Source organism: Phoca vitulina, unplaced genomic scaffold (genome assembly GCF_004348235.1).
Source record: "Phoca vitulina isolate PV1807 unplaced genomic scaffold, GSC_HSeal_1.0 scaffold39, whole genome shotgun sequence".
Classification (NCBI taxonomy): Eukaryota; Metazoa; Chordata; class Mammalia; order Carnivora; family Phocidae; genus Phoca; species Phoca vitulina.
In genome coordinates, this window is record NW_022589742.1 from 12,466,105 (window position 1) to 12,493,529 (window position 27,425).

The 27,425-nt window shown below is 47.7% G+C and overlaps 1 protein-coding gene across 1 annotated transcript in view; it reads left to right on the forward strand.

Moving 5' to 3' along the window:
* Nucleotides 1-9,296: 9,296 nt before the first annotated feature.
* Nucleotides 9,297-27,425, forward strand: part of GPC4 (glypican 4) — a 104,645-nt gene continuing 86,516 nt past the window's right edge. Inside the window, exon 1 of the mRNA XM_032428274.1 lies at nt 9,297-9,676. Within this exon, the coding sequence (XP_032284165.1) occupies nt 9,517-9,676 (160 nt within the window). The 5' untranslated portion in view covers nt 9,297-9,516. The remainder of the gene's footprint in view (nt 9,677-27,425) is intronic.

Sequence of the window (27,425 nt, forward strand, 5' to 3'; positions counted from 1 at the left end):
AGAGTCAGATGCTCGACTGACTGAGCCATCCAGGCGCCCCAGCTTTTTTTTTTTTTTTTTTTTTTTTAATGTAAGGTCTGCACCCAACGTGGGGCTTGAACTCATGACCCTGAGATCAAGAGTCACATGCTTCACCACTGAGCCAGCCAGGCGCACCTACAGGTTTTTCTTGATACATTTTTTTTTTTAGCTGCCTCCTTCCCTTGACCCTGAGAAGTCAAGGGAAGAAAGGCAGGGTTCTCTTGGAGGTGGTGGAAATGAGTGAGTGTAAGCCCCTTCCTGGGTTCTGCCCACTTTTGTGCGTCCTTCCCCTTCCCCTGCCCCCCTCCCCCCAAGCCTGCATGCTGGAATACGGCACTGGGTACTCTGAGAATTAAGAAAATGTCGGTTTGAATTATCCAAAGTCATGCTGGGTAAGAGAAGCATGTATATGTGAGCATGAGCAGGGAGGGACATGGGAAAAGCCAATACCCACCCTCCCCACGCCCTGTGCTGTGTGTGCAGCCTGGATTCAGCTAGATGCTATGAATGTCTGTGCAGGTTCCTAGTTTCCTTGCTCATTTGAATTCATTATTGTTATAGCAACAGTTCTGTAGACATCACCCATCAGTGGTTAGAAAATGACAAATGTCAAACTATGTCTGACCCTGACTCTCTTCAGCTCTTTTTATCTGTGGTATCTCTTTGGAATAAAAATGCCTACTCCCTGCTGGGTCTTCTTAAAAATGCACATTGTCTCTTCACATAAAGGCAGGGATGATGGTGCTATGGAAAAAGAAGAAGAAAAAGAAGAGGAGGAGGAGGAGAAGGAGAAAAAGGAAAAGGAATTCCATCTGACTTTTCAGGTTGAAAGTGCAAGTCTCACTACCTGTAGGGTTCCCTTGGCATTTCATTAAGGGCCTTCTTATGTCGCTTAAAACATTCTGTCCCTTTCTAACTGGGCCTTGGTTTTGTGGCTGGGTTTCCTGATCCTCACGGTGGGGCGAGGGTGTGGGGTGGCGGGGGAGACAAGGTTTCATGATGTTCAGGGCCGGAGTTGGGGAGGGCACCCTTCAGATACTTGGAGCCCTGCGAGGTTGCGGGGGGGGGGGGGGGGGGGGGGGGGGGGGGGGGGCCGGGGGAGGGGCTGCCACCAGATAGCTTGTCTGTTTTTCCAAACAAGGTAGAGAATGAATATAAAATGCAGCATACGCTACCACATGTAACTACGTGTCCTTTGCAATCCCGAGGCACAACGTGCCTGAAACCTCGAAACCCTTGTTCCCTCTGAAACCCTTGTTCCCTCTGAAACCCTTGTTCCCTCTTGCCACCGTTCTAGTCAGAACCTATATTTTGCCTCTGACAGTCTTTCACGGGTTTGAAATTTCAAATGCAAAAGGAAAGGTCAAGTTTGAGGTGGATGGGCTAGACAAATGTCAAGGTCCCTTCCAGATCTCACATTCGAGTACCCTCTGCTTGGACAATGCTGGGCTGCCTGCCTCCATCCTGTCCTTTTGCTGGTGCAATTTTCTCAGCGGCTGCGTGCCATGTGGGAGAGTCGTACAAACCATTTTGAAAAATGAGTGTTTCAGAAGTACCTTCGCATGTATCGGTGGTTTTATTGAATCAAAAGGATAGGAAGAAATAATTTTCTTTCCATGAATGCTCCATTTATGTCCAGTGGGCAAATTAGAGAAGGAACTCTCCCAATTATATTGAAATGCATGTTTTACATCCAAAGCTGTAGGTCAAATCATAGGCCACAAACGAGGGTAATGAATATCTATGGCAACTGTTCTGCCATCACTGGGAAGTACACCCACTGAAAAGTGGGTTCTTTTTTTCAGTAATTACAAATGCTCTTTATAAATCAGACTATAGATAACAGCTTAGGGATAGAGAAGGCTAACCAGCTTTCCATACAGATTTTGGTCTTTGTTCTCCGATGAGCGTGAGATGTGAGTTGTCATTTTTTACAGAAGCTACGTACTTCGTGAAACCTTTGCCCCATTAGTAAAGTATGAGAACATATCAGTACCAGCGACACGAGAATGTCCATTTTACTCTCTGGGCCTCAGTTATCTCACTGGGAAAATGGGCACAAGAACACCTTTACTGGAGTGAGAGAACCCTAGTGGATAAAAATAACTCTGATCTCCCTGTGTTCAACAAGTTGTATAATTCAACGCTAACTATGGAGACCAATACGGATGTAATTCATATGTTCCAATACAAAATTATTAGACCAAGGGGCGCCTGGGTGGTGCAGTCCATTAAGCATCTGATTCTTGGTTTCAGCTCAGGTCATAATCTCAGGGCTGTGAGCCTGAGCCCCGCATTAGGCTCCACGCTCAGCGGGGAGTCTGCTTAAGTTTCTCTCTCCCTCTCTCTCCCTCTGCCCCTCACCCTCCCACTCTCTCTCTCTCAAATAAATAATCTTTCTTTTTTTTTTTTTTTTAAGACTGAGCCACCCAGGCGCCCCTCAAATAAATAAATCTTCAAAATCATTAGACTAGGGGAGCCTGGGTGGCTTGGTCGGTTAAGCATCTGCCTTCCGCTCAGGTCATGATCCTGGGGTCCTGGGATGGAGCCCCATGTCAGGGTCCCTGCTGAGCGGGGAGCCTGCTTTGCCCTCTCCCTCTGTGTGCTCGCATGCTCTCTCTCTCTCAAATAAATAAATCTAAAAAAAAATTATTAGACCAATATGCTATCATACTAAATAGCATTTCAATGCTGGCAAGGCTGGTTCTGAGCAAATTGTGAAGTGGATGGAATGTATAATAACCATAACGAGAGTATTAGCTAATATTTACTCTATTGAGCCCCAACTTTTAGGCCCCACGAGAGAAGGGATACTGTTTTATTCATAACTATGCTCCCAAAGCCTTAAAGAGTGTTGATCCCAGTAAATACTTGTTGAGTGAAGGAATGAGTGCATGGAGAGCAAATGAGTGCTTTGTACCAGGCAGGGTGCTAAGTGCTTTCTGATTACGTCCGTGTATTTCTGATTTCCATGCCTTGTGCTGAGGGCACAAAAAGCGCTCGGGGCCCAGAGGAATGTTTTTCATATGTTTTTCTCTTGTAATCCTCAAGGGGTAGGTGTGACACCTGAGAAAAAAAAACCCAGGCTCCAGAAGGGTAAGTTACTTATCTAAGGACACGCTGCCTGTAAATGGCAGAGCCGGGACTCGGCTCTCGGGCTGCCTGGCCCCACCGCCTAGCCTCTTTTACTGCCTTTCCCTTTGCATTTGTTTTCTGCTCTTCATCAGGAATCCCTGGATGAAGAAATGCCTGGGCCCTCACCACTTGGTGGAGGAGACGGCCGCGGCCTCTTTCAATCCATTCTATGCCTCCTGGCCTCCCCAGATCATTCTTTCTAAGGCACCACTTCTGTCTTTTCAGTCTCTGCTTATACGTCGTCAGTGTTGGTGGGATCAAGATAGCACGGTCATCCCAGGGTAGCGTGTCCCTGTTATCTGGCACCTTCTGTCATGATAGCCTCCCAGATGAACCTGGACTCAGCCCAAATCGGGTCTTTGCTAGCCTCCACTGGCCCTCTACATCCCCACTCCTCTCCCTGGCAATTCCTCCTGTCCTTCAGGGTCCAAAGGAAGTCCTACCTTCTCCAACATTTATCCATTAGCCTTGCACTGTCTTCGAAGTTTTCCTGGGTCTGTTTTGGGCTTGGGGCACAGTGAGAAGTGACTGTAATTGAACTTGGACTCAGAGGGCCTCAATTTAAGGCTCTGAACCAGTTTCCTCACCCATAAATTATGGAAAATAATACATATTTCACAGATAATACATGTGGAAGCAATTCCTAAACTCTGCAGTACTAAACAAATATCAATTATTGCAAGATTGGCTTCCCACAGAAGACTTTTTAGGCAAGGAGTGGGAAGCTTGCAAATGATGCTATCCGACTGATTTTGTGACAGCCCCTGGGTGGATGGATGGAGAGAGAGAGAGAGAGGTCAGAGGCTAGAAGACCTGTTAGGAGGTTGGCTCTATAGTCCAGACAAGAGGTAATGGAACCTGGACAAGTGTTGATGGCCATGGAGTAAAAAGGACGACTCGAATTGTCCGGGTGATTACTGAAGAAGAAGGGAGCACAGTGGGGAACACGGCACAAACAGGAAGTAAGGTGGCTAGGTACCCGTTGCTGGTGGTTAAAGTTGTAAACACAGATGAACTCTCTGAGGGAGAAGGAAAGGTAAGGCAACCTTCAAGTATTAGAGAAAGAATACTGAAGGGAAGTATGAAATTAGGAGACAGGAACAGACTACACACATCAACTCTTTCCAAGTGACTGATCCTTCAATTACGGGTACTTCTGTAAATCTCCAAAGGGACCAAGAGGAGGCTGACAACCATACAACAAAGAGCAACTTGAGGTGAACTTCCTGGGGGACAGGTCTTGCCTTGTGTTACCCTCATCAGTGTCTTTCTCCACGCAGCTATGGATCCCACCTCCCCAAGCAGACAGTCAGCTCTTTAAATGCTTCTGGTCTTCCAAGTTTCTAGAGCCTTCTCAGAACCAATCTTGCTACATAGCAAGTGGTCAGCAGGTATTACTCGCTTGGTTGCTTGAAAAGGAGAGTCACGGGGCGGGGTTTGGGGTGGGGGAGAACATTACTTGGTGAAATCTAGGCTGAAGACGGGCTGAGTTTGTGTGGCAAACTTTTATGATGTCTTAAGCAGTCACTAACATTTAAAAATCAGGAGATTTCAAATACAATTCAAGGTCTTTTATTCCTGTGGGACACGGGCTCAACAGATGAACCTGTACTCTTGCAAGCAGTAGGCATTCAAATCAAAATAAAGCCCGAGAGAGAGCGCTTGGAGGCTGGGGGCGGAGGAATCCTCATAGAAAACCTGACCAATGCATGGTCATGCTGGTGCAGCCAGTGCTTTGGAGGGCTCGAAGCGGGAGCCAGTAGTTCTGCTGGGGGGGAGCCAGGAAGGTTTTCCGGAAGAAGTGATATCTCAGCTGAGTTTCAATGGATGACTAGGAGGAAGTTGTCTAAGGAGTGGAGGGGAACGAAGGGTATTCCTAGCAGGGGCAGGGTATGGGTGCAAGAATGTCCATGGCATGATGGAGAAGGAGGGGCCGAGCACCAGATAGACAAGGTTGGGAAGGGCCAGTAAAAAAATAAATAAATAAAAATTAAAAAGATGGTAATGTAGATAATGGCCTGAGAGCCAAGATCCACATCTGCAGAACTATTTGGGAATTGATCTGGAAAGTGATGGGGTACCGTGGGGGGAGGGGCAGGGTTAAGCAGGGGAGGGACACTGTTCAGGTGGTGAGGTCAGAGGCTCACTCGGATGGCTGGGGGAAAGATGGGTTGGGTAAAGCGAGAGGCTAGAGGGCTGTAGGACAGCACCTATCCTAGGAAAGGAAGTCACATTCTACTCGCCATCCCTGTATTTGGCAACCAAGCTAGCTCCCCAGCAGGCCAGGAGAAGTGCCCGCAGAGCTGAGAGAGTGGACCTGACTCGACTAGTTCTTGGCTTGGAGGATAGCAGCGGTGAGTGCATACCTTGTTCTCTCTGCCCACCAGCGAATATACCCCAGGGCCTCATCAGGAGAAATGCCTCGCCTGGGAAAAGCAGGTACACCGTAAAGTCATTCTCTCTCTCTTACCCAGTGCATTCAACTGCAAACTCCGTCTGGCGTCTATGTCTTCCCTCCCTCTAGGGATGAGCAGCATCGGGCACACGGTGGGTGCTCAGTGAACATTTAGTTCTCTGAAATAGGGACGCTTCCACAGGATCTGGGCAGTTGCACATTCACAGCTGACCCTAAATGAGACCCAGACGACTGTGTTCCCTAACCAAAAAAAAAAAAAAAAAAAAAAAAAATCACACGGGATTTGGTCAGAGGCCTTATAATTTTCAGTCTTGGTTCAGCTACTCAGGATTTCCGTGGCTGTGAACGAGCCATGTAACCTTGCAGAGACCCAGTTTGCTCATCTACTTTTATTTTTTTTAAAAAGATTTTATTTGAGAGGGAGAGAGTGAGAGAGAGCACAAGCAGGGGGAGGGGCAGAGGGAGAGGGAGAAGCAGACTCTCCGTCTGAGCAGGTTGCGACGTGGGGCTCCATCCCAGGACCCTGGGATCATGACCTGAGCCGAAGGCAGACCAGATGCTTAACCGACTGAGCCACCCAGGTGCCCCTGCTCATCTATTAAAAAAAAAAACAAAACACTAAAAATGTCTAAGAGTAGAGGAGTGCCCCCGAATGCACTTTGCAAACGGTAAAGTACTATATGACCCAATGTAGCGTATCTGTAAAATGGAATACTATTCAGCCACAGAAAGGAAAGCAGTCCTAATATCTGCTCCCACATGGATGAATCTTGAAGACCTGATGCTAAATGAAAGAAGCCAGACACAGGTCACATATGGCAAGATTCCATTTATACCAAATGTCCAGAACAGGCAAATCTATAGATACATAAGGTGGATTAGTGGTTTCTGGGGGCTGAGGGGAGGGGGGAGAGGGGAATAGATTTTCCTTAATGGGTACGGGGTTTCCTTTTGGGATGATGAAAATATTCTGGAGCTAGATAGTGGTGATGGTGGCACACCTTTGTGAGTGTACTAAATGCCACTGAATTGTATACTTTAACATGGTGAAAATGGTAAATTTTATGTTTACGTATTCTACCACAATAAAAAAGCTCCCCCAAAAGTGCTATATGAGAGTTGATCACCGTGAGAAGCTGTTGATTCTTACATTCTACGTGCAGTACTCAATCCATTTTCTAGTATTCAGAGAACTTACAGAGTAGACGCATCTCCACTAAGGAGCCTCTTTATAAGAGAAAAGCTGGAGTGGGGGTGGGGGGAGGAAAGGAGGAGCTAGGGGCCATCTGAAAAGGGAAGCTGGATGGTATTTGTTTCGTAGATTGCCAGTTGTTCACCCTGTTTGTATTTAAATGAAAGGAGGCTTTGAAGTGGGAGCCGCCTCTGAGCAGGGCTTGGGGTTCCTGTCTTGTGTGGTAAAAGTTCAGACTTGTCCAGATCCGTTTCTAGCCAGAGGTTACTGTTTCTGGTGGAAAAGGCTCAAGTTTTGGTTAATAATACATGAACAGGAAAAGCAGGAGTAAATGGGGGGGGGGGGGCAAGGAATGAGTTCCCCCTGGACTTGTGAAAAGCAGCTTTCGGATTTGGGCTCCATGGTTTGGGAGGATCTTTTTTTCACTTATGGTCACTGGATTTCATTTTGTTATTACTGTTGGTTGCATCTCAGATTATATCATCTTTGGTAAAGAACATCTTTAAGTAAATGCAATCAATCAATGAAAGTTAAAAGTGCTGGGCTAAGCCCTAGCAAGAATTTGAATGGTATCAGTTTGAGAAAAAGGTGGACTATTCGAAAGTCTCTTGAAAATGGCAGAAAATTCACTGGGAGGGGAGTTTGCATATTTAGAAAAACTCCTCTGCTAGTTGCAGGGTTAAATGTTCTGCCAACCCACAGAAATTGTAAGTTTCACTAATAGACAGGTCACAATCTGTTTACCTTGATGATCTCCAAGAGTTAATAAAATGTAGAAGAGTCTGCAGTGGGCATTCAAAACAACAGCTGACCTAAGTTTCTACAACTCCACAGAGCCAACACGTCAACGTGGTTTACAAACAGCAGTGGACGACGTCTCAACAAACCCTATGAGGGTGATAATTGTAATGATGGTTCATATCTTCATCCTATGTAATTTTATGGGAATTGAGAGTCTAGCCAAATAATAAGTTCCAGCCCCTTTTATCTGCCCAGTTCCCAGCACATCCCGAGGTGTCTGAGGCACTGCTCACCCTAACCTCTTAAAGCAGATTGTAACAATAACAAGGGTAATGACAAGTTCCCAATCTGCACGGTTCCCTTCATTAAAGGAGCCCTGGGAGCTTCAAAAACACTCATTAATGGAATCTGACAAAGCTGGGAAGGTGGGAAGACTCGCCCATTTCCAGTTTTCTGGTGGCTAAGTGGAGACTGGGTCCTAGAGAGGTGTGTCTCCCTCAAGAGGCTTGACGGCAAAAGGGGATTGGGGGTCTTGGGCTACCTTTACTCCAGGTGACCTGGGAGTGTAGCCCAGGGTTCTGGACCCACATCTCAGCCTAATACTGTTAGCAAGTCGCTCCCCTTCTCTGGGCCTCAGTTTCCCCACATTCACGAGGAGGATTAGGGCCAGGTTTCCAAAGTCTCCGAGGTCATCCCTGACTGTCCCATCGCCTCGCTCTTGGGGTGGTGGGGGAGGGCTCTCTCACTTCAGGGTTTGGTTAGACTTGTAGCAGAACCGGGCGTGGCTGGGGGAAGGCGGGGGAGGAGAATGCCTGCCGGGGTTCCGAACAAGTCGGTGCTCATGGAGCACCGTTGGATGCGAAGCAGGGCAGAGAGGGCCAGGTGAGGGTCTAGGGCCAGCTGGGACTCCGAGGTGCCCTGGTGCCTGCAGCGAAACAGTGCGAGTCATGTCAGCGCCCTCTCCTCCTGGCGCAGGAGCCAGGCGGTTAGGGGTATCCTCCGGGCTGCGGGGCGGCCGGGAGGGCAGGTATCGAGGCGGGAGGGCTCCGCCCGGCTTTGGCCCACGGTCAGCGAGTCAGGTGGCCGCGTGCAGAAGGCCTGTGGCTCGGACGTGGGCTTCGGGACAAGTGCCCAGGCGCGTGGTCCCCCACGACTTGGGCCCTTCGCCCCGGAGAAGTTAGCCCTCCCTCTTCTGGGTGGGGGGCGGCGGGCATCTCCCGCCTCCCCGGGGGAGGGGAGGAGGGGAGGAGGGAGGAGCCCCGCGGGGCGTGTCGCGCGAGGGAGCGCCGCGCGCCCGGTGCGGCCCCCTAGGAAGTGGATTTGGCCGCTCCGGATCCCAGCCCGCTTCCAGGTTTTCTCCCGTCCCGGCCCTGCGTGCTCCCGCCCGTCTCTGGCCCCCCCCCCCCCCGCCCGCCGCCCGCCGCCCGCCCCCTCTCCCTGAGTGCCGCCCGCTGGGCCAAGTTTGCCGAGCGTCGCCGCGCACGCCGGCCAGTCAATCAGCGGCGGAGCTGAGGAGGGCACAGCCGCGCGGCCGAGGGCAGAGTGAGCCGAGCCGAGCCGAGCCACGAGAGCGGACCGGCGCCGGGCAGCCCGAGCAGCGCGCAGCGAGCGCCCGCCGCCGCCCACGCCCTCCGCGGCCCCGGCGGCGCCTGCCACCTTCCCCGCGCCCCTGTCCCGCTGCCGGCCGGCGCGCCCCGTCCGCCGCCCCGCGCAGCCCGGAGCCCACCGGCCCGTGCCTCCGCTCCCGTGGGCCGCGCACCGCTTCCACGCCCTCCTCCTCCTCCTCCCCCGGCTGGGCGCCTGGCACCGGGGACCGTTGCCTGACGCGCGAGGCCCAGCTCCACTTTTCGCCCCGCGTCTCCTCCTCGCGCTGGTCTCCCAACTCCTACCCCAGCTCCCTCGCCCTCTCGCTCCGCTCCGCTCGCGAGCCCCCGGCCCCGCGCCCCTCGGCCCGCGCCCGCCACTCTCCCCCGGTCCCAGAGGTGGGAGCGCGTCGGCCCCGGCCCGCACCATGGCCCGGTTCGGCTTGCCCGCGCTTCTCTGCACCCTGGCCGTGCTCTGCGCCGCGCTGCTGGCTGCCGAGCCCAAGTCGAAAAGTTGCTCGGAAGTGCGACGGCTCTACGTGTCCAAAGGCTTCAACAAGAACGATGCCCCCACGCACGAGATCAACGGTAGGTGGGGGGGCCCCCGGGAGGCGTGCGCGGAGGCAGGCACCCCGGGGAAGGGGCCGCGGAGTCCCCCCGCGCGGCCGCAGGTAGCCCGGGGCAGGGGGAGAGCCATGGGCAGGCGGGAGAGAGCGCGAGAGCGAGCCCCGGCGCAGCGCGGCCCCCCCAGGACTGCGAGTGGAGGGGCGCCGCCGACGGGCCGGGTGCCACCGCGCGTCTGCTCCCGCCCCGCCGCGTCTTCCCGGTCCCGGGGAGCCCCGAGGACTCTGGCCCGCAAAGTGCGTGTCACCGGCTCCCTCGCCTGTTCCGGGTTGAACTCCTTACTGGGCTCCCCGCTTTGTTGTGTGGGTGACGAGAGGCCGGGAGGTTGTGAGGGTCGCCGGTGGGGTGTGTGTGTGTGTGTGTGTGCGCGCGCGTGTGTGCGGGGGGGGGGGCAGCCTACAGCTTGCCGGCTTCCCGGGGACGCCAAACGTGGAACTCGAATGGAGGTTTCATTGATGTTCTTTAAAAACCCTCTCCCCGCCTCTCTTCCACCGCTGACGCGGATTAGGAGTTTCAGTAGCTACAGCGGCTTTAGAAGTCGCCCTTAAAAAGCAAACGACTCTCCAACCCCTCCAAACCCTGACTTTTGGGAACTCTCCTGCTTTCCGGAAGGTGCTGGACGGGAAGGGTACTTCCACCCCCCCCAACCCCCCACCCCCCGCTTTCTTTTTTCTCACCTCATTTTCAGGGTTAATTGCACATTCAATTACAAACCTTTCAAAGGACTGACTACAGGAAACCTGAATCGCAGTTTGGAGATGGTTATGCAAATGGAGAAGCCTTAGCCTGTGAAAAAGTTCACCGGATTTTGGCGCTGGGGGGTGCGTGGGGTGTTGGTGAGAGCCCTTCTTGGGGCGCTGGGGAGGCGGCTTTTCGGCGGGCGCCCTTCGCCCTTCCTCGGGAGGCCGGCGGCGGCGGTGGCCGGTCCCCTCCGGCTCGCTGTCTCTCATTCGCCGAGGGCAACTGTTGCGCGCAGCCCCGCGGGCCGCGCTGGGGCCAGCGGCGGCGCAGGTAGCCCGTTCGCCCTGAGGGTTCGGAAAGAACCACGGCTCTAGCTGGCTGCCGGCCAGCGTAACCTAACGGAGGAGAGAGAGCGGTTCGAGCCCCCGGGGGCCAAGCCTCCATTCCGAACCTTTCATGGAAGTGAGGCGAGCGCGCCTTTGCCTCGCGGGGCTGGTCACCCGGGTGGGGCGGGCAGGGGGCCGGCAGCCAGCAAAGGAAATACTGTAATTTTAACCAGGCGCTTCCAGAGGCTTAGGAAGACGCGGGGGTCATTTTTTGGAAGGGCTATTAATAACCTTGGAGATTAAGTGCAGTCATCAATTACATATAAATTACAAAGGTAATTGAGGGAAGTCGCTGGGCACTTTCCCAGTGTATTCGGCATCCGTCTAGAAATAGAACTCAAGAAATTGCTGGAGCAGCCGGGGAGCCCACTGCACCTTGGCAGTTATCAAGTAACTCGGCACACTACTGATTAGAGACTGTTTGCCCTTGAGCTGCCTGTCTTTTTGGGAACTCGAGTATGTCCTCACAGCGGCACGATTTTATTGGTTGTGGAGCCCTGAAAAGCCCTCTTTCTTTCCCCTCTCCCTCCCGCCCCGCCAGAAAAAGTGAAGTGAACCGGCAGCCACTGAAGCTTGGGGGCTCCACAGGTCAGACCCTGGGGTCTTTGTGCCCTGCACGGTTTGGGCCTGGGCCCAGCAGAGATGATTGGCGTGAAGGTTACAGTTGTCATTCCCACATTTTGAAGGCATAGATGCGGCGATGCGCTTAATGGGAAGGTGACAAGTTTTCATCTTCTGCTCCTGCAAACATTATGTGCCTTTGAGAGGGACCAGCGGCATTCGGGGAGGAGTGCGGTGTGAAGTTGCCCTCCCCACTTTCTCCAGCTTGGCTCTGTGCAGGCTCCTCATGGCAGGAACTCTTCCCCAGGCAGCATCTCAGGAGAAAGGAAGTTTGAAGGGTGCTCAAGGACTGCGCTAGGTGTTGCCTTTGACTGCCCTGGTCACCAGCCAACACCTGAGCGATATTTTTTGCATATATGTCTCTCTGGATATTTCCCCCCCCCAAAGATAGGAGAGTTATTAGTGACCAGCAGCAGGAAATGGAAGCTAATGTGCTCACACCCAAAACATTTTATTCTTTTTGTCTTGTCCTTCGTTTCCCTCCCAGAGCTGCTGCTTTTATTTCCCCTTTTGAATGACCTACTGGACTGCATTCTCCTGAGGAACAAAGGAAGTGCCTTTTTAGCTGGAATCCTTGGAAGACCACCAAGGACTTTAGCTCATGCAGTGCAATTTCGCACCACTTTCAACAATAACAAAAATGCATGACTGAATGGCTCAAAAATGTGGAGTGTTAGAGGCATTCATTTGAGTCTAGGACACTGTCACAACACAGACAGACCCAAGTAAATACCTTTAGACGGCCAGTATAGAAACGGGGTAATCTTTACCATCACCCTGGCCTGTCCAGATGCATACATTAGCCTTGTCTTCCCTGGGCTGCACTCAGATAATTGTGGTCATTTGGGGGAGCATAGTCCATATAGTGACTTGTATACAGGCCATGTCTGAATGAATTGCCAGGCACTTTCCCTGGCCAGGGGTGTGTGTGTGTGTGTGTGGTGCTGGTGGTGGGGGATGATGATCTATTTTATTTTATTTTTTATATGCAAAAAGTCCAGGATTATTTGCCAGGCAAAGGGTCAAAACGCCTGGGTGCCTAGAGCCAGGCTTAGCCCAAGTTTAAGGTTTTATTCCCCGACGGCCTTGTACTTGCCTTCTAGAGTTTTGAACAGGCTTTAAGAATACCGTGTTCTTAAGGAGGCTTAGTCTTTTTAGATCATAATTAAGATAATTTGATGTGCTCTCAAGGGTGTCAGGGAGTACATCTTGCTGACAGGGCTTCGGGACCCAGGCGAGGTCCCCCATTGCCTATCTGCTTGACCGCCGAACTTACCAAATAATGGGTAGATCAAAAGGGATCTTTACCACCAAGGATAAGGTTTTTGTTCAGCTTTCAACGGGCATATCTTTTTGGAGCACCTACTATGTGCAGGATTCGGTGCTGGGCATCGTGGAGGCAGCAAGAAGGTTTGGAGGGGCCTCTGCCGCCAGGACCTTTCCCAGGTAGTAGGGAGACAAGCCATGCGCACACGGAATCCGAATGCGACGTGGGACGGGAGAAGTACCGTCCCAGTGGTACAGATGAGGAGGGAGGAGCGCCCACAGGGTTCCAAAGGAGAAGGGATTTGGGACCAGATTATCAACTCGGTAATGCTAGTTCACTAGTAAATTTAAGGAAATTTATTTTTTTATTTTTTGTTTTTAAAGGTTTTATTTATTTATTTGCCAGAGAGTGACACAGCGAGAGAGGGAACACAAGCAGGGGGAGTGGGAGAGGGAGAAGCAGGCTCCCCGCGGAGCAGGGACTCAATCCCAGGACCCTGGGATCATGACGTGAGCCGAAGGCAGACGCTTAACGACTCAGCCACCCAGGCGCCCCAATTTAAGGAAATTTGAAAATCTAACCATTTTCATTGTGCCTCCGTTCCATAAAGACAGGGTTAGAGAGATGCAACAATTGGCATTTAATTTTATTTTTGATTTTTTAAAAAGTTTTTTAAGTAATCTCTACATCCAACATGGGGCTTGAACTCATGACCCTGAGATCAAGAGTCGCGTGCTCTACTGACTAAGCCAGCCAGGAGCCTCAACCATTGGGAGTTTATTACTAATCTAACTTTTGCTGAAATTGTCTTTAAGAGTGAGGCAGTTGGTTAGGGATGTTCTTAAGCCTGCCATAGGTCTCTTTCGTAGGGACATTGAAGGATACCAAGGAGAACTTCGTCATAGTTGTGATTTTTGGAGTGGTTTTTTTTTTTTTTTTCCCTGTTCCCATTCATGTTCATGAGCAATGCACTTGCAGGCACACATACACACATATGCACATATGTATGCTTCAAAGGATTCTGGGAATGACGAGCTATGTTAGGATTACGTGGCAAAAAGTATGTGTGTGTTGGAGAGGTAGGCATCCTTTCTGATACTGAGTTGATTATTGTATGTAAGACACAGCATATGTCCTCAAGATTTACATTTCCTCTTTCCCACTCTAAGTAGGTGGGTTGGATTTTGCAGAGAACTTGTGATCTTGTATTCTGTTGGAATCCTCAGTTTGGCTCCTTGGGTTTTGTATAAGAAAGAGGGTCTGATTGAGCCACAGGGCCTGTCAGTATAGAGATTGTCCCAAGTAGTATTGGAACTACTTCCTGGACATGCTCAAAAAAGAACTTAATAAAAGTTCTGGCTTATGCAGCTCAATCTCCAGTTAGAACATACAAATATAAAATGTTTGATTCAGCATAATTACTATTTTCCTTTTTTATTTGACTCACATTGGGTTGCATGCAATTTCAGGATTAGCTGGAGACTAGACTGAGGAATGAAAAGGAAGTTTCTTGTTGTCTCGACAAGGGAAACAACATCAGTGTTAATCTAAATCAGTTGGAAGGGAGTCTCTGGCTCCCCAGTAACATTAACTGTTTTAGCACTGACATTGTTCCCGCATATGTTCACAACAAATTTGTCCAAACATTTTGGCCTCAGGGAAAGAGTTTGTAGCTATTGGTTGCTTTCTCTGGACCTGGTCCTGAGCTAAGGGCTTTACATATTCTCTCAGTTAAAATCCACAACAACCACACGAAGTCAGAAGTATTATTATCTTCATCATCTTCCCCATTTTATGAGACAAGGAAACTGAGATTCAAAGGGATTTGGAAGTAGATTCACAGGCTCACAGCTAGTGAATGGTAGAAGTGGGACCAGAACCCAGGTCTTCCTTGACCCAGAAGAACAGTCTATGCATTGTTGTACAGGTCGTAAGACAGAGTACCTTCCCAACACCCATGGACGGCTGGCTTTAGAAATAGAAGCTACGAGAGGACCATCAACCAGCAAAAGACCATCCCAGCCCTGTTCTGATGGTGTGGTAGAGAGAGGATCCAGTCCTGTCCTTTGCAGGCAAGGTGTTAATACCCAGACACAGACAACCTAGTGTTACCAGTAGAAGGAATATAAATTGTATTTCTTGGGCCCTGGGGAGCTGGTGATGGTTTCTGAGGAGGGGAGTGTCATTAGTCAAACTGTTTTAGGAAGAGAGCCGGTGTCCCTGGGAGTTAAGGGTCAGTGAGGGCTGTCAGGAGGCTGTTTTAAGTATGCAGTTCTCTTTAAAAAATTTTTATTTTAATTCCAGTAGAGCGAACGTGCAGTGTTCTGTTCGTTTCATGTACACAATATAGTGACTCAACAGAAGTATGCAGTTCTTAACTGGTCTGCCTTCCTCTTGGCTTGTTAGCCTCTCATTCCATGCTGACCGGCCCAGCTTCCTTTCCTTCATGCCGTGCTTCGAACGGAGTCCTTCCTTGGCTCTGCTTCGAGCTTCAGTGGCTTCAGGTATCACCAATGATACTTTCATTAAGTCACCTCTGAACTTCCCAGAGTTATGTGCCCTCTTCCTCCTCATTCTTTGCTTGAATCAGATCGATGGTCTTTGCACATAACTGTCTCGTGTTATAGTTAATTGTGCGTGCAGGCACCTATGTGCCTTCTCAACTGTGAGCAACTCGAGGACAGAGGTCCAGCTCCTGGTGTTTTGAGTACTAAGTGCGATAGCTCAAGGCAATCTTCGGTAAATGTGCGCGGGGTGGGGGCTGGGGGATGACATAGACAATTCTTTCGCATTCTCTGCCAGGATCCCAGTGCCATAATGGGGTTTATGCTGCCTTGATGATAGATTGTCATCCCATGGTCTCATGCACTCCTGGGAATCCTTTGGAGCTAAGCATTCTGAAGTGAAATAAATTTAGAGTAAATCTCCGTGATACATCGATATAGCATATAATAAATGTTTTTATTCCATTTTTGGGGGGCGGTGGAGTACTCGTCTTAACCACTTCATTAATAACCAAGTGCCATAGGAATTTTTCAGCAAGATTCAGAATTGTTTTTCTTCTCGCTCTGAGATTTACTTCTTTAAGGAATAGATAACTGAGACTTCCGTGTTAGGTAATTTGGAGCAAATTCAGAGGAGTAATTTAGCACATCAGATTTGGCATGTGGAGCTGTTCGATGCACATTGGTCACCTTTTACAAAATAAAACCTGAAGTTTGTTGTCTTTACCAAGCAGAAGAACACAGGCTTAAGGATATCAGAATATTTTATATAAGCAGACCCACTAAAGCACGCACAGGTAAGAACTAGCATTTTCAATTCCACTTGGCGAAGCATCTGTTGCTTACTACAGAGAACATGAAAGTGCAGAAAATTCATGAAGCGATTCCATCCTGGAGGTAATTTGAAATGTTATATTTAAGTTCTGATGCATTTAATTCAGCAATCTGGTGGGAGAGAAAAATCAAAGCGATCCATCAGCCAGGTATTCAACTTTTGAAAAAGAAACTCTAACAAATGTTAGAAATTAGGAAAAAAATTGAATGGAAGAGTTACCCCCCCCCCAAAAAAGTCAATAACCTCCAGGAAGCCTGGAAACTATGTAAAAACATCTTATTGGAAGCCCAGATAAATGTGTGCCAGACATCAAAAAGACCAGCTGCTTGGGGGAAGAAAAAAAGAAGCCGGCATGACTAACTGGTAGAGTAAAAGAGGCTGCTGCTTCAGGGGAAAAGGAATCTTTCACAAAATGGAAAGAGCTTCGGCCAGGAGGAGAGGGGGAAGGCCACGAGGGACAGCAGGGCAGGTACAGACTAGAAAGCGAGCGAGCCGAAGGAATTGGAGGTGCACCTTGCAAGTGATTTGAAAGAAGGCCCATGTGAGGATAATGGGGAGAAGGGTGGGCTAAGTGAGTCCAGGAGGAAAAGCAGGATGGCTTCTTTAAGGGAAAACCATGCCTGACGAACCTCTCTTGAGTTCTTGGAGAGAAGAGAAGTGGATGCAGGGAAACAGGCAGCCATATAGGTTTTCGCGAATTATGCAATGGGATTCCAAGGCAAAGAATATTCAGAAAATGCATTTCCTTTGGGGTAGGTGGGGGATGTTGGTTTACTGAGGAGAGAAAATGGGAGAAACCCCACTGTCCTTGATGGAGTAGTTTTTGTTTTTGTTTTTAAAGATTTTATTTATTTATTTGACAGAGACACAGTGAGAGAGGGAACACAAGCAGGGGGAGTGGGAGAGGGAGAAGCAGGCTTCCCGCTGAGCAGGGAGCCCGATGCGGGGCTCCATCCCAGGACCCTGGGATCATGACCTGAGCTGAAGGCAGACGCTTAACAACTGAGCCACCCAGGCGCCCCTGGATGGAGTAGTTTTTACATGGAGAGGACGTGGTTTCCTGGAAGGGGCAGTCTAGCTTAGCCCTGACTGATTCGTTGTCTCCTACCTTTGCTCGAGTTCTTTCTCCTTTGTCTGAAAAATGGGAGCAGGGGTGTTAGAATGCTGTATTAGATCAGGGATTGTTGACTCTGGCTACACCTTAGAATCACCTGGAGAGCTTTTAAAATCTAACGCCTGGGCACCGCCCCAGACCAATTAAATCACACTTTCTGGCAGTGGGGCTAGGTCATGATCATTTTTTTTAAAGATTTCATTTATTTATTTGTCCGAAAGAGAGAGAGCTCAAGCAGGGGCTGCGGCAGGCAGAGGGAGAAGCAGGCTTCCCGCGGAGCAGGGAGCCCCATGCGGGGCTCGATCCCAGGACCCTGGGATCATGACCTGAGCCCAAGGCAGATGCTTAACGACTGAGCCACCCAGGCATACCGGTCATGATGATTTTTAAAAGCTCCCCACTGGTCCCAGTGAGCAGCCATGGTTGAGAACCACTGCCCTAGATTATGTCCCAGTCCCTTCCATCTCTGAGATTCTATGATTCAAAATTTTCCGATGAAATTCCTCAGAAAGTATTGTCTTAGAGGAGAGCTTTAATTTGCATGCAGTGCATGCTCATTGTAATTTTGGCTAACTTGGATTTAAGAGGAGGGTCTGCTGAACTTGGAGAAAAATATTTTTTCATCAAGGTGCAAGTGACCTGTAGCCTGTGGTGCTTTGCTGCGGGTAGAGAAGCAAGCCCAGGCCATTGAGAGTACTTTGGAGAGAATTAGAAAGGAATCCAGTCTTGCTTGTCCTTTATTAAGTGTCAGTGTGCTAGGTGATATTTCTTCCCTTTCTCCTTATTGGTAAAATAAAAAAGATCTCTTTATCCCTTACTTTAATGTCCTCTTTGCCATGTGTTTATTCTCTTCAAGTATCTTATCAAGAAATAGAAGTACAGTAAATCCCTAGGCTTCTGGCCGGCACAGCCCTCCAGAACACAGCTGGGAATGTGGAAGTAAGCAGAAAAGCTGCATGATGGAAACAGCTGTCATAAAGCCCGTGCATTCTACTTGGAGACAAGGCCTTTGGGAATTTATCATCAGCAATCAATGACTGAATAGCTCTTCTATCAAGAGCAAAATGCTAGGTGCTCGGGATTCAAAGAGGTTTAAAATGAGTCAAGCTTTTGAGGTGCTTGTGTTCAAATCCGGTGGGCGGTAAGAAGATAGAACGGTTATCCGGCTTCCCAGTCCCTGGCCGATGAGAAGTGGCCAGTAGTGCTGGTTGGGGAATGGAGGGGTCCCGGGGGGGATGGTTTTAGAGGCAGGCAAGACTTGACATCTGGGAAAAGTGAGAGTGAAACAGGGTGGGGGTGAGGGTGGCCAGGAGCTGAGCCGGTGGACCCAGGACTTGCTGATCTTGGCAGCACCTTTCAGTTCCTTGAGCCCCTCTAGGATGGGGCGAATGCTCAGAGGCAGCTCCCTAACCCCTGAGGGCACTAGAATGTTTCAGGGCAGTATTAAATAATAGTGTTTGGTATCATTAAATAGATAGAGCGTAGACTTTAGAAAGAGTAGACCTGTTTGAAATCCAAACTTGCTTTTGAAAGGGAGGAAGGTTCAGTTCACTTACACATTCACCCTTAGGGCAGGGCACCTCGTTTACCAGTGCTGGATCGATAAGGAGTCAAATTCTGTGTGTCACTTTGTCCTTTTCTTAAAAAAAAAAAAAAAAACAACAACTAAAGGCTGTATATTATTAATTCAGTGGCTTATTCACTTCAGAGCTTTTGGTTGGTGATCTCGCTCCTGCACACCTTCTCTTCTAAGTCCTCTGGGACATCCGAGTTCCATTTGGTTCCTTAATAATGTTACTGCCTGCCATGCTCTGCTTGGGACACAGGCATTCTGACCTGAAGTCACAAGAGGCAAGAGCTGGGTTTTGGTTAGAGGGGACAGGTTTAAATATTTGAATATTGATTTCCCTCTTAAACATTTACCAAGCTCAGTAAATGGATAATGATAATTAAAGAAGCATTAGAAGTTAAGGAGTACACACATTGCATAGTCCTTGTCTTTGACCATGTGCCTTATTTGAACCTTAAAAAAAAGAAGCCCTTCTTTGCCCCATCGTGCCTGATCTGAGGCCACATATCTCCAGTTTCTGTCGCACTGCAGGTGTTCGAGCCATGTTGGTGGTTCGAAGATAAGTTTGAGCGTGCTTTTTGACTCTTGTGTATTTTGAATATTTCTATTTGTCCCTTTTCAGTGAACTCATGTGAAGCTATTTGTTTGAAAATTTCTGCATTCAGTTCTCGACGCCTAAATAAGATAGGGCAAAAGGCAGAATCCTCTTTTCAAACCTACAACGGAGCATTACTTCTTGCTTGGAGGTGGGAGCGGAGTACTTCATGTGGTTTGCTTTAATCCTGGTGGACAAATGGTTGCTTCTTGTGCTGTCTGTTCCAGACGTTAAGAGGAACTCCGCTGTACCTGCAAATGTGCTTTTAGAAAAGGGAGGCTGGTTTTGCTCCTGTTCCTCGCTTCCAGCCAGAATGAAGCTGGGGGCAGGTCCCGGGCCGGCTTGGTGTTTTTGTCTCGTCTACCTCAAGGTCACCTGGCCTCACTTCATCCCAGCCATCCTTTTCATTCTAGTCCTTTCTTCTCCCAGCCACTCTGTCCGTTGGCTTTCGCAAGCCTCTTTAAGCCTGGCTTCATTCTTCTGTGTGGGGCTTCTGGGCTAGACTGGAAAGTGGTGGCTTTTGGACTTCAGAACTTTCCTTCATTCTCCAAAGCCTTGACGTGGGCATCCCAGCGAGCCCTAAGCCACAGGACTTTTTTTTTTTTTTACTCTCCAGTTATTGTTTCTATCCTACCACAGAGTTTGTCTCCATTTGCGTTTTCAGCCTGGTGTTTGGTTAGAGACGAAAACAAAGCACCAAGTCCTTGCAGACTGCAGTGTAAAGCGTGTGGGTAACAGTTACTACTTGCAATGGTCCAGTCTGAGTGGGAGTATCATTTTTCTTGGCAGTCACTTCACAGAAAGTCCTGCTTCTTTGGTGCCAGAATAAGCAGTCATTACATTCCTTACAATTTATAGTCAAATTATTATCTGCTATTGTTAAAATTGCCTTAATTATAGAATATTTCCCCATGCTAAGATTCTAAATTGCAAAACAAGACAACTTTGGGTTGTGCTTTGGGAAACCATGCTGCAAAATCACTCCCTGGCCTAGGATGTTGGAGGCTCTGAGGAGGAATGGTGTTTTGTGTTGATGGGAAGAATTTTTTCTTTTTTTTTTTTTTTTTTAAGGAGAGGAGTGCAGGGGGCTCGCTTTAGACTGAATTTGAACCGAAGGCCCCCGGTTGGCTGCTTGGTTACTGTTCTGCCTCGTTTTTTCCCCCAGTTTGGAACTAATTTTTTCTTTTTCCTGCCCCTTCAGGTCCGATGGGCCTAGGCACTCTTGGAAGAAGGCTCTGCTGATTGATCATTAAGCAGTGTGGCAATCTTAGAAGATGGCCTTGTATCTCTCCAGTTGGAGGGCAAATGAGGAAGTCACAGCCTTCCAAAATAAGGGACTGTGTTCCTGTGATCTGAACAGAGTCAGGAGACGGGGTGGAAAGTGGCTTCTGTGGAAACGCTCTTCCATAAGCTCTACGTTTGGGCACTGCTTTCAGGATGTATCCAGAACCTGTCCTTCTCTTACCGCCTGGGCGCCTACTGTCCTGGCCTCCTTTCCCATCCCCTCTTCCCCTGCCCAGTCTGTCTCAGCACATCAGCCAGTGCTATCCTTTTCTGTGAACCCTGATTCAGACCATGTCATTTCTCTGCTCAGAACCCTCCAGGGGCTCCCCTTGCCATCCGGAGTGACAGCCAAAGCTTATGAGGCCTTATGGGGTCTGCCCATGGCCCCCTCCCATGCCAGCCCACACTCTCTTCTCTTCTGTCATTCCCCCCAACTCCCCCCAGTCCCCCCCCCAACATGCTCGTCTCTCTGTTCCTTTGCCCTTATCCTCGGCACCTAGAACACTGCTCCCAGATAGCAGCATGGCTCACTCCCTCAAATGTTTTGGGGCTTTGCTTACCTATTCCCTCAACTGAGAAGCCTTTCCTGACCTCTGTGTAAAGTTGAACCCCCCCCCCCCAACACGCTTTGTCCCTCTCCCTCTCTGCTTTATTCTTTGCAATTACAGTTGTGATAACTATTTCCAAGGAGAAGCCCTTGGTCTTGGGAATGATGATCAGGGTGAAGCATAGTTTTCTTCAGCATTTATCCCTGTAGGGCTCTTCTCATCTCCCAGGAGTAGTGCTTTTGGACACCGTCACGAGGGCCCTGCTAGATATGGCCAGGGTCTTGTTTCTGTCATTGGGTCCCGAGGAGAATTCTGGAGTACTTGGTGGAGCAGTGCAGGGGAGACGGTCTAATTTAGTGAGGCTTACATGGAGCACTCTTCTCTGGTAATAAATCTCAGCCATCATTTTAGGGATTGGGATTACATGGGCACCCCAAAATGCAAAGGGAACTCTTACGTCCTTTTTTTCTGTTTTCGGAGTGGTCTGCAGAGGAACCACCCAGTAATGGGAGTACTAAAGCCTTCAGGTTTCTGGGGGAAAGTTTGGCGTCCACTTTTATGCCCACAGAGACTGAAGAAATAATAGGTTTTTTTGAATGAGTGGCTCCAAATGAAGCCCTCTGGTCCAGCAGTGATTGTTACAGAACTCTGGTTTGGCAAAGTATGGACCAGATGCGCCCTCCCCAAGCCTGTATTAATGGTGACCAAGTATGCAGAGGTTGCCCAGTGGGGAGGAAGGAGCTGGCTTGGGAAGCAAGTGTCCAGGGAGATAGGATTGTAAGCAAATACAGCCCCAGCAGTAAATTTGAGGAAGGAGCATCCCTGCCATGCACCTCAGCTCTGAGAACAGGGCTTTCTCCATTTCAAGAAAGATGGGTTTTCAGATTATTTATTTGTTTTTTAAGTAGGCTCCACACCCAGTGTGGAGCCCAACGCGGGGCTTGAACTCACGACCCTGAGATCAAGACCTGAGCTGAGATCAAGAGTCGGATGCTTAACCGACTGAGCCAACCAGGCGCCTCTCAGATTACTTGTTTTTAAAATCGAAATATGATGGATATTTTTCAGAAGTTTCTTTTATAAGTAATCTCTATGCCCAACGTGGGGCTTGAACTCACAGCCCTGAGATCAAGAAGCTCATGGTCAAAAAAAAAAAAAAGAGCGCCACATGGTCTACCCACTGTCAGCCGGTTGCCCTGTGATATTTTTCAGAATTTTAGATTAAAACTGTAAATAGGACCCTATTTTTGTTTGTTCAGAAACTTAAAGCCCTAAGGAGGAACTGAGGCTTGGAGTGTATATGGGCTTGACCTGGCAGGTTTACCCAGAGAGCCATGAGGAGTCTTGAAATCCCAGTATTCTCAGTGTTTCCTGGTGACAAGCCAGTGTTTCTAGCCATCTTCTAATTCAGACCCGTCCAGTTTTGAAGGGCAATCTGCAAGGCAGTGATACAGAACTGACTGCACTGTAGTAAATTGGGGCTATATGTTTATATGCAAGGGCCAAGTCTTGTTTGGACATGGAGATTAAAGTTGCCCTATTTAATTTATTTTTTTTAAATTTTTTCAAGTAGGCTGTACGCCCAATGCAGGGCTTGAACTCACGATCCTATGATCGAGGGTTTGCATGCTTTACGAATTGAGCCAGCCAGGTGCCCCTGAAAGTTTTTATTTTTAATATTAATTAATTAATGGAAAGCACACAGGCTGAACAGCAAAGGGAGAAAATAATGTTTATTTTTTAAAAGATATTATTCATTTGACAGAGCGCACAAGCCAGGGGAGTGGCAGGCAGAGGGAGAAGCAGGCTCCCCAATGACGCGGGGCTCGATCCCAGGTTCCTGGGTTGATGACCCGAGAGGAAGGCAGACGCTTAACCGACTGAGCCACCCAGGCGCCCCAGAGAAAATAAATTTTTATTTATTTTTTAATTTTTTTAAATTAAATTTGTTTTTTTTTAAAGATTTTATTTATTTGACAGAGAGAGACAGCGAGAGAGGGAACACAAGCAGGGGGAGAGGGAGAGGGAGAAGCAGACTTCCCGCGGAGCAGGGAACCCGATGTGGGGCTCGATCCCAGGACCCTGGGACCGCGACCTGAGCCGAAGGCAGACGCTTAACGACTGAGCCACCCAGGCGCCCCGAGAAAATAATTATCTATCTATTTATTTATTTATTTTTATTTTTATTTTTTAAAGATTTTATTTATTTATTTGACAGAGAAAATAATTCTTTAAAATGAGGATAGGGGCATCTGGCTGGCTCAGTCAGTAGAGCATGTGACTCTTGATGTCCAGGTTGTGAGTTTGAGCCCCATGTTGGGCATAGAGCTTACTTAAAAAAAAAGATGTCAAAAAAATAAAGTTGCCTTATTTTAAATATGAATTTAAACATAAAGATTATGACATGTGCCCTATTTAAAATACTATGGCTTGCTATCATTATAAGGATAAGTTGCCCGATTAAGGATAAAAATAAGCATTTTGTTTCTTGGGTTATCGATAGAATGGTCTATGTGCTGTGAAGTACTCCTGGTATGGGCTAAGATGTATGAGTTCATGATAGGGTGAATCAGTCCTTAGCTGTCTAAACATAGCTTTAAGTTTAGGGAGGAGTGATTGTCTCTGCTTTTATTTTTAAAGTAGACACAACATGTACTGTTTTCACCAATAACCTCTTAGTGTTTCCTTTGGAGCCCTGAGATTTTCTCGGTTGCTTCTAAGCTTAAGAATGAAGTAAACACACCATGAGATTCTGGGATAGTGGAGGCTGAGGCTGAGCTTGTTTATCTTAGCTGGGTCTATAATAAAAGGGTTTGCACATGAATGGCCTAAATAAAGTATTAGGGGTTGTTTAACACCTAGAGAGGGGAAGAGAGTATTTCCAAACACCTTAGAAACAACTGGTTTTGATTGAAACCATTGTGTTAGTTATCAGTGTATCTCTACTTATTAAAGTAGGTCTATCAATGTATCTCTACTTATTAAAGTAGGTCTCTAAGTTGCTTCAGTTACCCATACTTCTGGGGGAGGGTCACTTAGTGTTTGAAAGTGACAAGTGTGCATTTCTTTGCAGAGATATTGTATAGGTGTAGAGATATTGTAAAATATTGTATAATTCAGCCCATATTCCCTTTAATTAGTCAAATTTATAGAAGGCTGAATTACACTAGTCTCTCGTGTCACTTTCAAACACTAAGTGACCCTCTCGAGAGACTAGTGGCACCTCTGCTATTAGGATAGAGTATTTGTTTTCCTTCTTGAAGTTCCAGCAGCTTTTATATCGTATTTTGCAGAAAGGGAAAACAGCCCCCAAAATTGAGATGTGTTTTTAATGTGAGAGGAATGCAAGCTGATCACTAAGAATAAAGGGAAATGACTGCATTTGGCACAGTTATTAATTTCAGAAATGTCTTTGAATCTGTGCTGTATGCTTGAGCGTTATGCCAATGCTTTGTGTCTTCCTGGGGTGACATTTAAGAAATGTAGATTTAGATCCTACGTTTCGCCAAATAGAAATTGCCTCAAGTTTTAAGTATTTTTCCTAACAGAAATTGGTCGTAAAGGCATTTTTCACCATTTGCAACAGTTACTAGATGTGTGATCAGAGAGTTATGTCAAACCTTAAATTTATAGAGTGTTGTGTATTTAGTAGTGCTCTTGTGGAAGAAAGTATAACCCCCAACTGCAGACAGTTTCCAAGGGACCATTAAAATGTACTTCAAGTATTTCGATTGTGATTATCATTCTTTGAAATGAAGGGAAATTTTGATCAATTTAAATAAGGAGGAATAGCAAGGCATTTTACTCCAGATAAATGTAAAATGTTGGAAATTTCTTCAAATTCCACATAAGTGTGTTTTTTAGTTGTATTGAATTTTGTCCACTGAGGCTTTGACTCGGTGCTCGTGTTCCTTTTTAAACAATTTATTGTAACCCCGACTGGGCCTTTCTCATCTCTCTTCTCTTTCTCTCCTCATATTTGTTTTGTTTAATCAGTCAATATTGATCATTTTTTCCCCATTTAACAAAAACGACCAAGAAGAGACTGGCATGATTTCATCAGCCTTTGAATTGCTTTACTAATGGAAATCTGTTGGTCCTTAAACATCAAGGGTGCAGTTTTTATTTTTTTATTTTTTTGGAGGTTTATTTAATTTAGGGAGAGAGTGCACACGAACGTGGGGGGGGAGGCAGAGGGAGAAGCAGGCTCCCCGCTGAGCAGGGAGCCTGACGTGGGGCTCCATCCCAGGACCCCGGGATCATGACCCGAGCTAAAGGCAGGTGCTTAACCCACTGAGCCACCCAGGTGCTCTCAAGGGTGCAGGTTTAAAAGGAACTAGTGACCCATCCTTCAACCGTATGTCCTTAATATTTAAAAACCTTGCAGGACCTGCCACTTTAGGAAGTCATGTCATTTTCTTCCAAGGTTTTTAAATTTTTAATTGTAATATAAACCCTACCTACTTAAAATTATTTAGTCCATATTCAACAAGATTCCTACAATCACGGAGATAGGTGTTGTTAATTATTATCTTAGTAACCGTAGATAGCATTCATTCACCGAGCACTCACTATGGCTCTTTTTTGAATGCATTATGTAGATGAACCTATTTTATATAAACAGAAAAGAAAAAGACGCATGGAAGGAAGGTGGAATAAAGAACTTGAAAAGCAAGGCTATCATTACAGTGAATGAGCCATCCGCACTTGACCAGTAGGCTTTGCAGTTAGCGGAGGTAAAACAGGACGCTAAGCTGGTTCTGCATTTTCTGTTTATCTGATCAAAAGAAACCTTAACAGCTCCTTAGGCGAGACATTTCCTCCTTTTTGCTAAATCTAGAAAGCATTTGTTGCAGAGATCCTTAGGTCCAACAGTAAACAGTGTAATAATCCGTGTCATCAGGGAATTCGTTTCTTGTACCTATCTGCCATAAGAGCCCAAAGAAACGACACTTGAGAAGTCCGGTCAGGCTTTTGGGTCCACGGTATTGTCTTCAGTCTAAAGAATCAAACTCTTCTTATCTTTATTGGTAACTGCTTTCTTTTTGTGTATGAATTCATATCTCTTGGTCTCTGAGTCCAAGCTCTCCTGCTAAGTAGCTAATAACCCTACAATAACCGCAAACACAGCCGCCTGGAATGACCAGAAAACCAGAGTCGCACACTAGGGGAAAAGTGACCGCGGGCTAAGCCACTTGAGATCTAGGAATTCAAGCCGTTTGGGGGATGTGGACAGTACTTCCTCTGCTCCTTTGGCCATTTTTTCTTCTCCTTGCCCTAACTCTGCTCTTGGGACTTTGAACCTGGCACTGAGTTATTGTAGTGTCATTTGACCTCCAGAGATTATGGTTTATGGTAGGTTAAATTTTTTCCAATTGAGAAGATGGTATGACAACAATAACAAGGAGTAACTTCTAGATCCTTTGCATATCGTGGTCTGTTCCCTCCCTACGCGGTCTGTTCCCTCCCTACGCATGTGTATTTGTTTGCACTTGGTTTAAAGTGTAGTACATACTGCTTGGTAGATTCCTTCTTTTTTTTTTTTTTTTTTTTTGAAGATTTTATTTATTTATTTGACAGAGAGAGAGGCACAGCCAGAGAGGGCACACAAGCAGGGGGAGTGGGAGAGGGAGAAGCAGGCTTCCCGCCGAGCAGGGAGCCTGATGCGGGGCTCGATCCCAGGACCCCAGGACCGCGACCTGAGCCGAAGGCAGACGCTTAATGACTGAGCCACCCAGGCGCCCCAGATTTCTTCTTTTTAACGTAACATGAAAAATGCCCCCATTGTTACACACAGCTCTGTACAGTTACAGTTCAAATGGCTGCATAATATTCCCCAAAGTCAATGTCCCATCCTCTCTTTTGGGCTCCCCCTATGGACGTTGAGATTATTTCTGGTGGTTTGTAGGTGTTCATGTTTGTGTGTGTTTGGTTTTATATTGAACACAACAGTGATGATCTTCATTCCTCCATGTTTGGCTTCTGTTGCATAACTTCCTTAAGTTCAATTTTATGATGAGTTTCTTGTTTATTTTTTTTAAACTTTCAGAAGGTGTAAGAGCATGCAGCTTCCCCTCGTGCCTAAAGCCTAGCTGAAGGGCAGCGCACGCCAGGCCGCTGCTTTCCAGGTCTGCAAGGGGAGGAAATCTGAGGCTTAAACTCAGGTTGTTGGTCAGCTCTTAAGATTTCACTTTTTCCCTAGCATTTCCCAGATGCACCCTCTGAGCTCTTGCCAGGAACCTGCACCTACTTTGGTTCCTAAACACCTCGTTCAGCAGTATTCCCAGAAACAGCTAAAATGTTGGCTG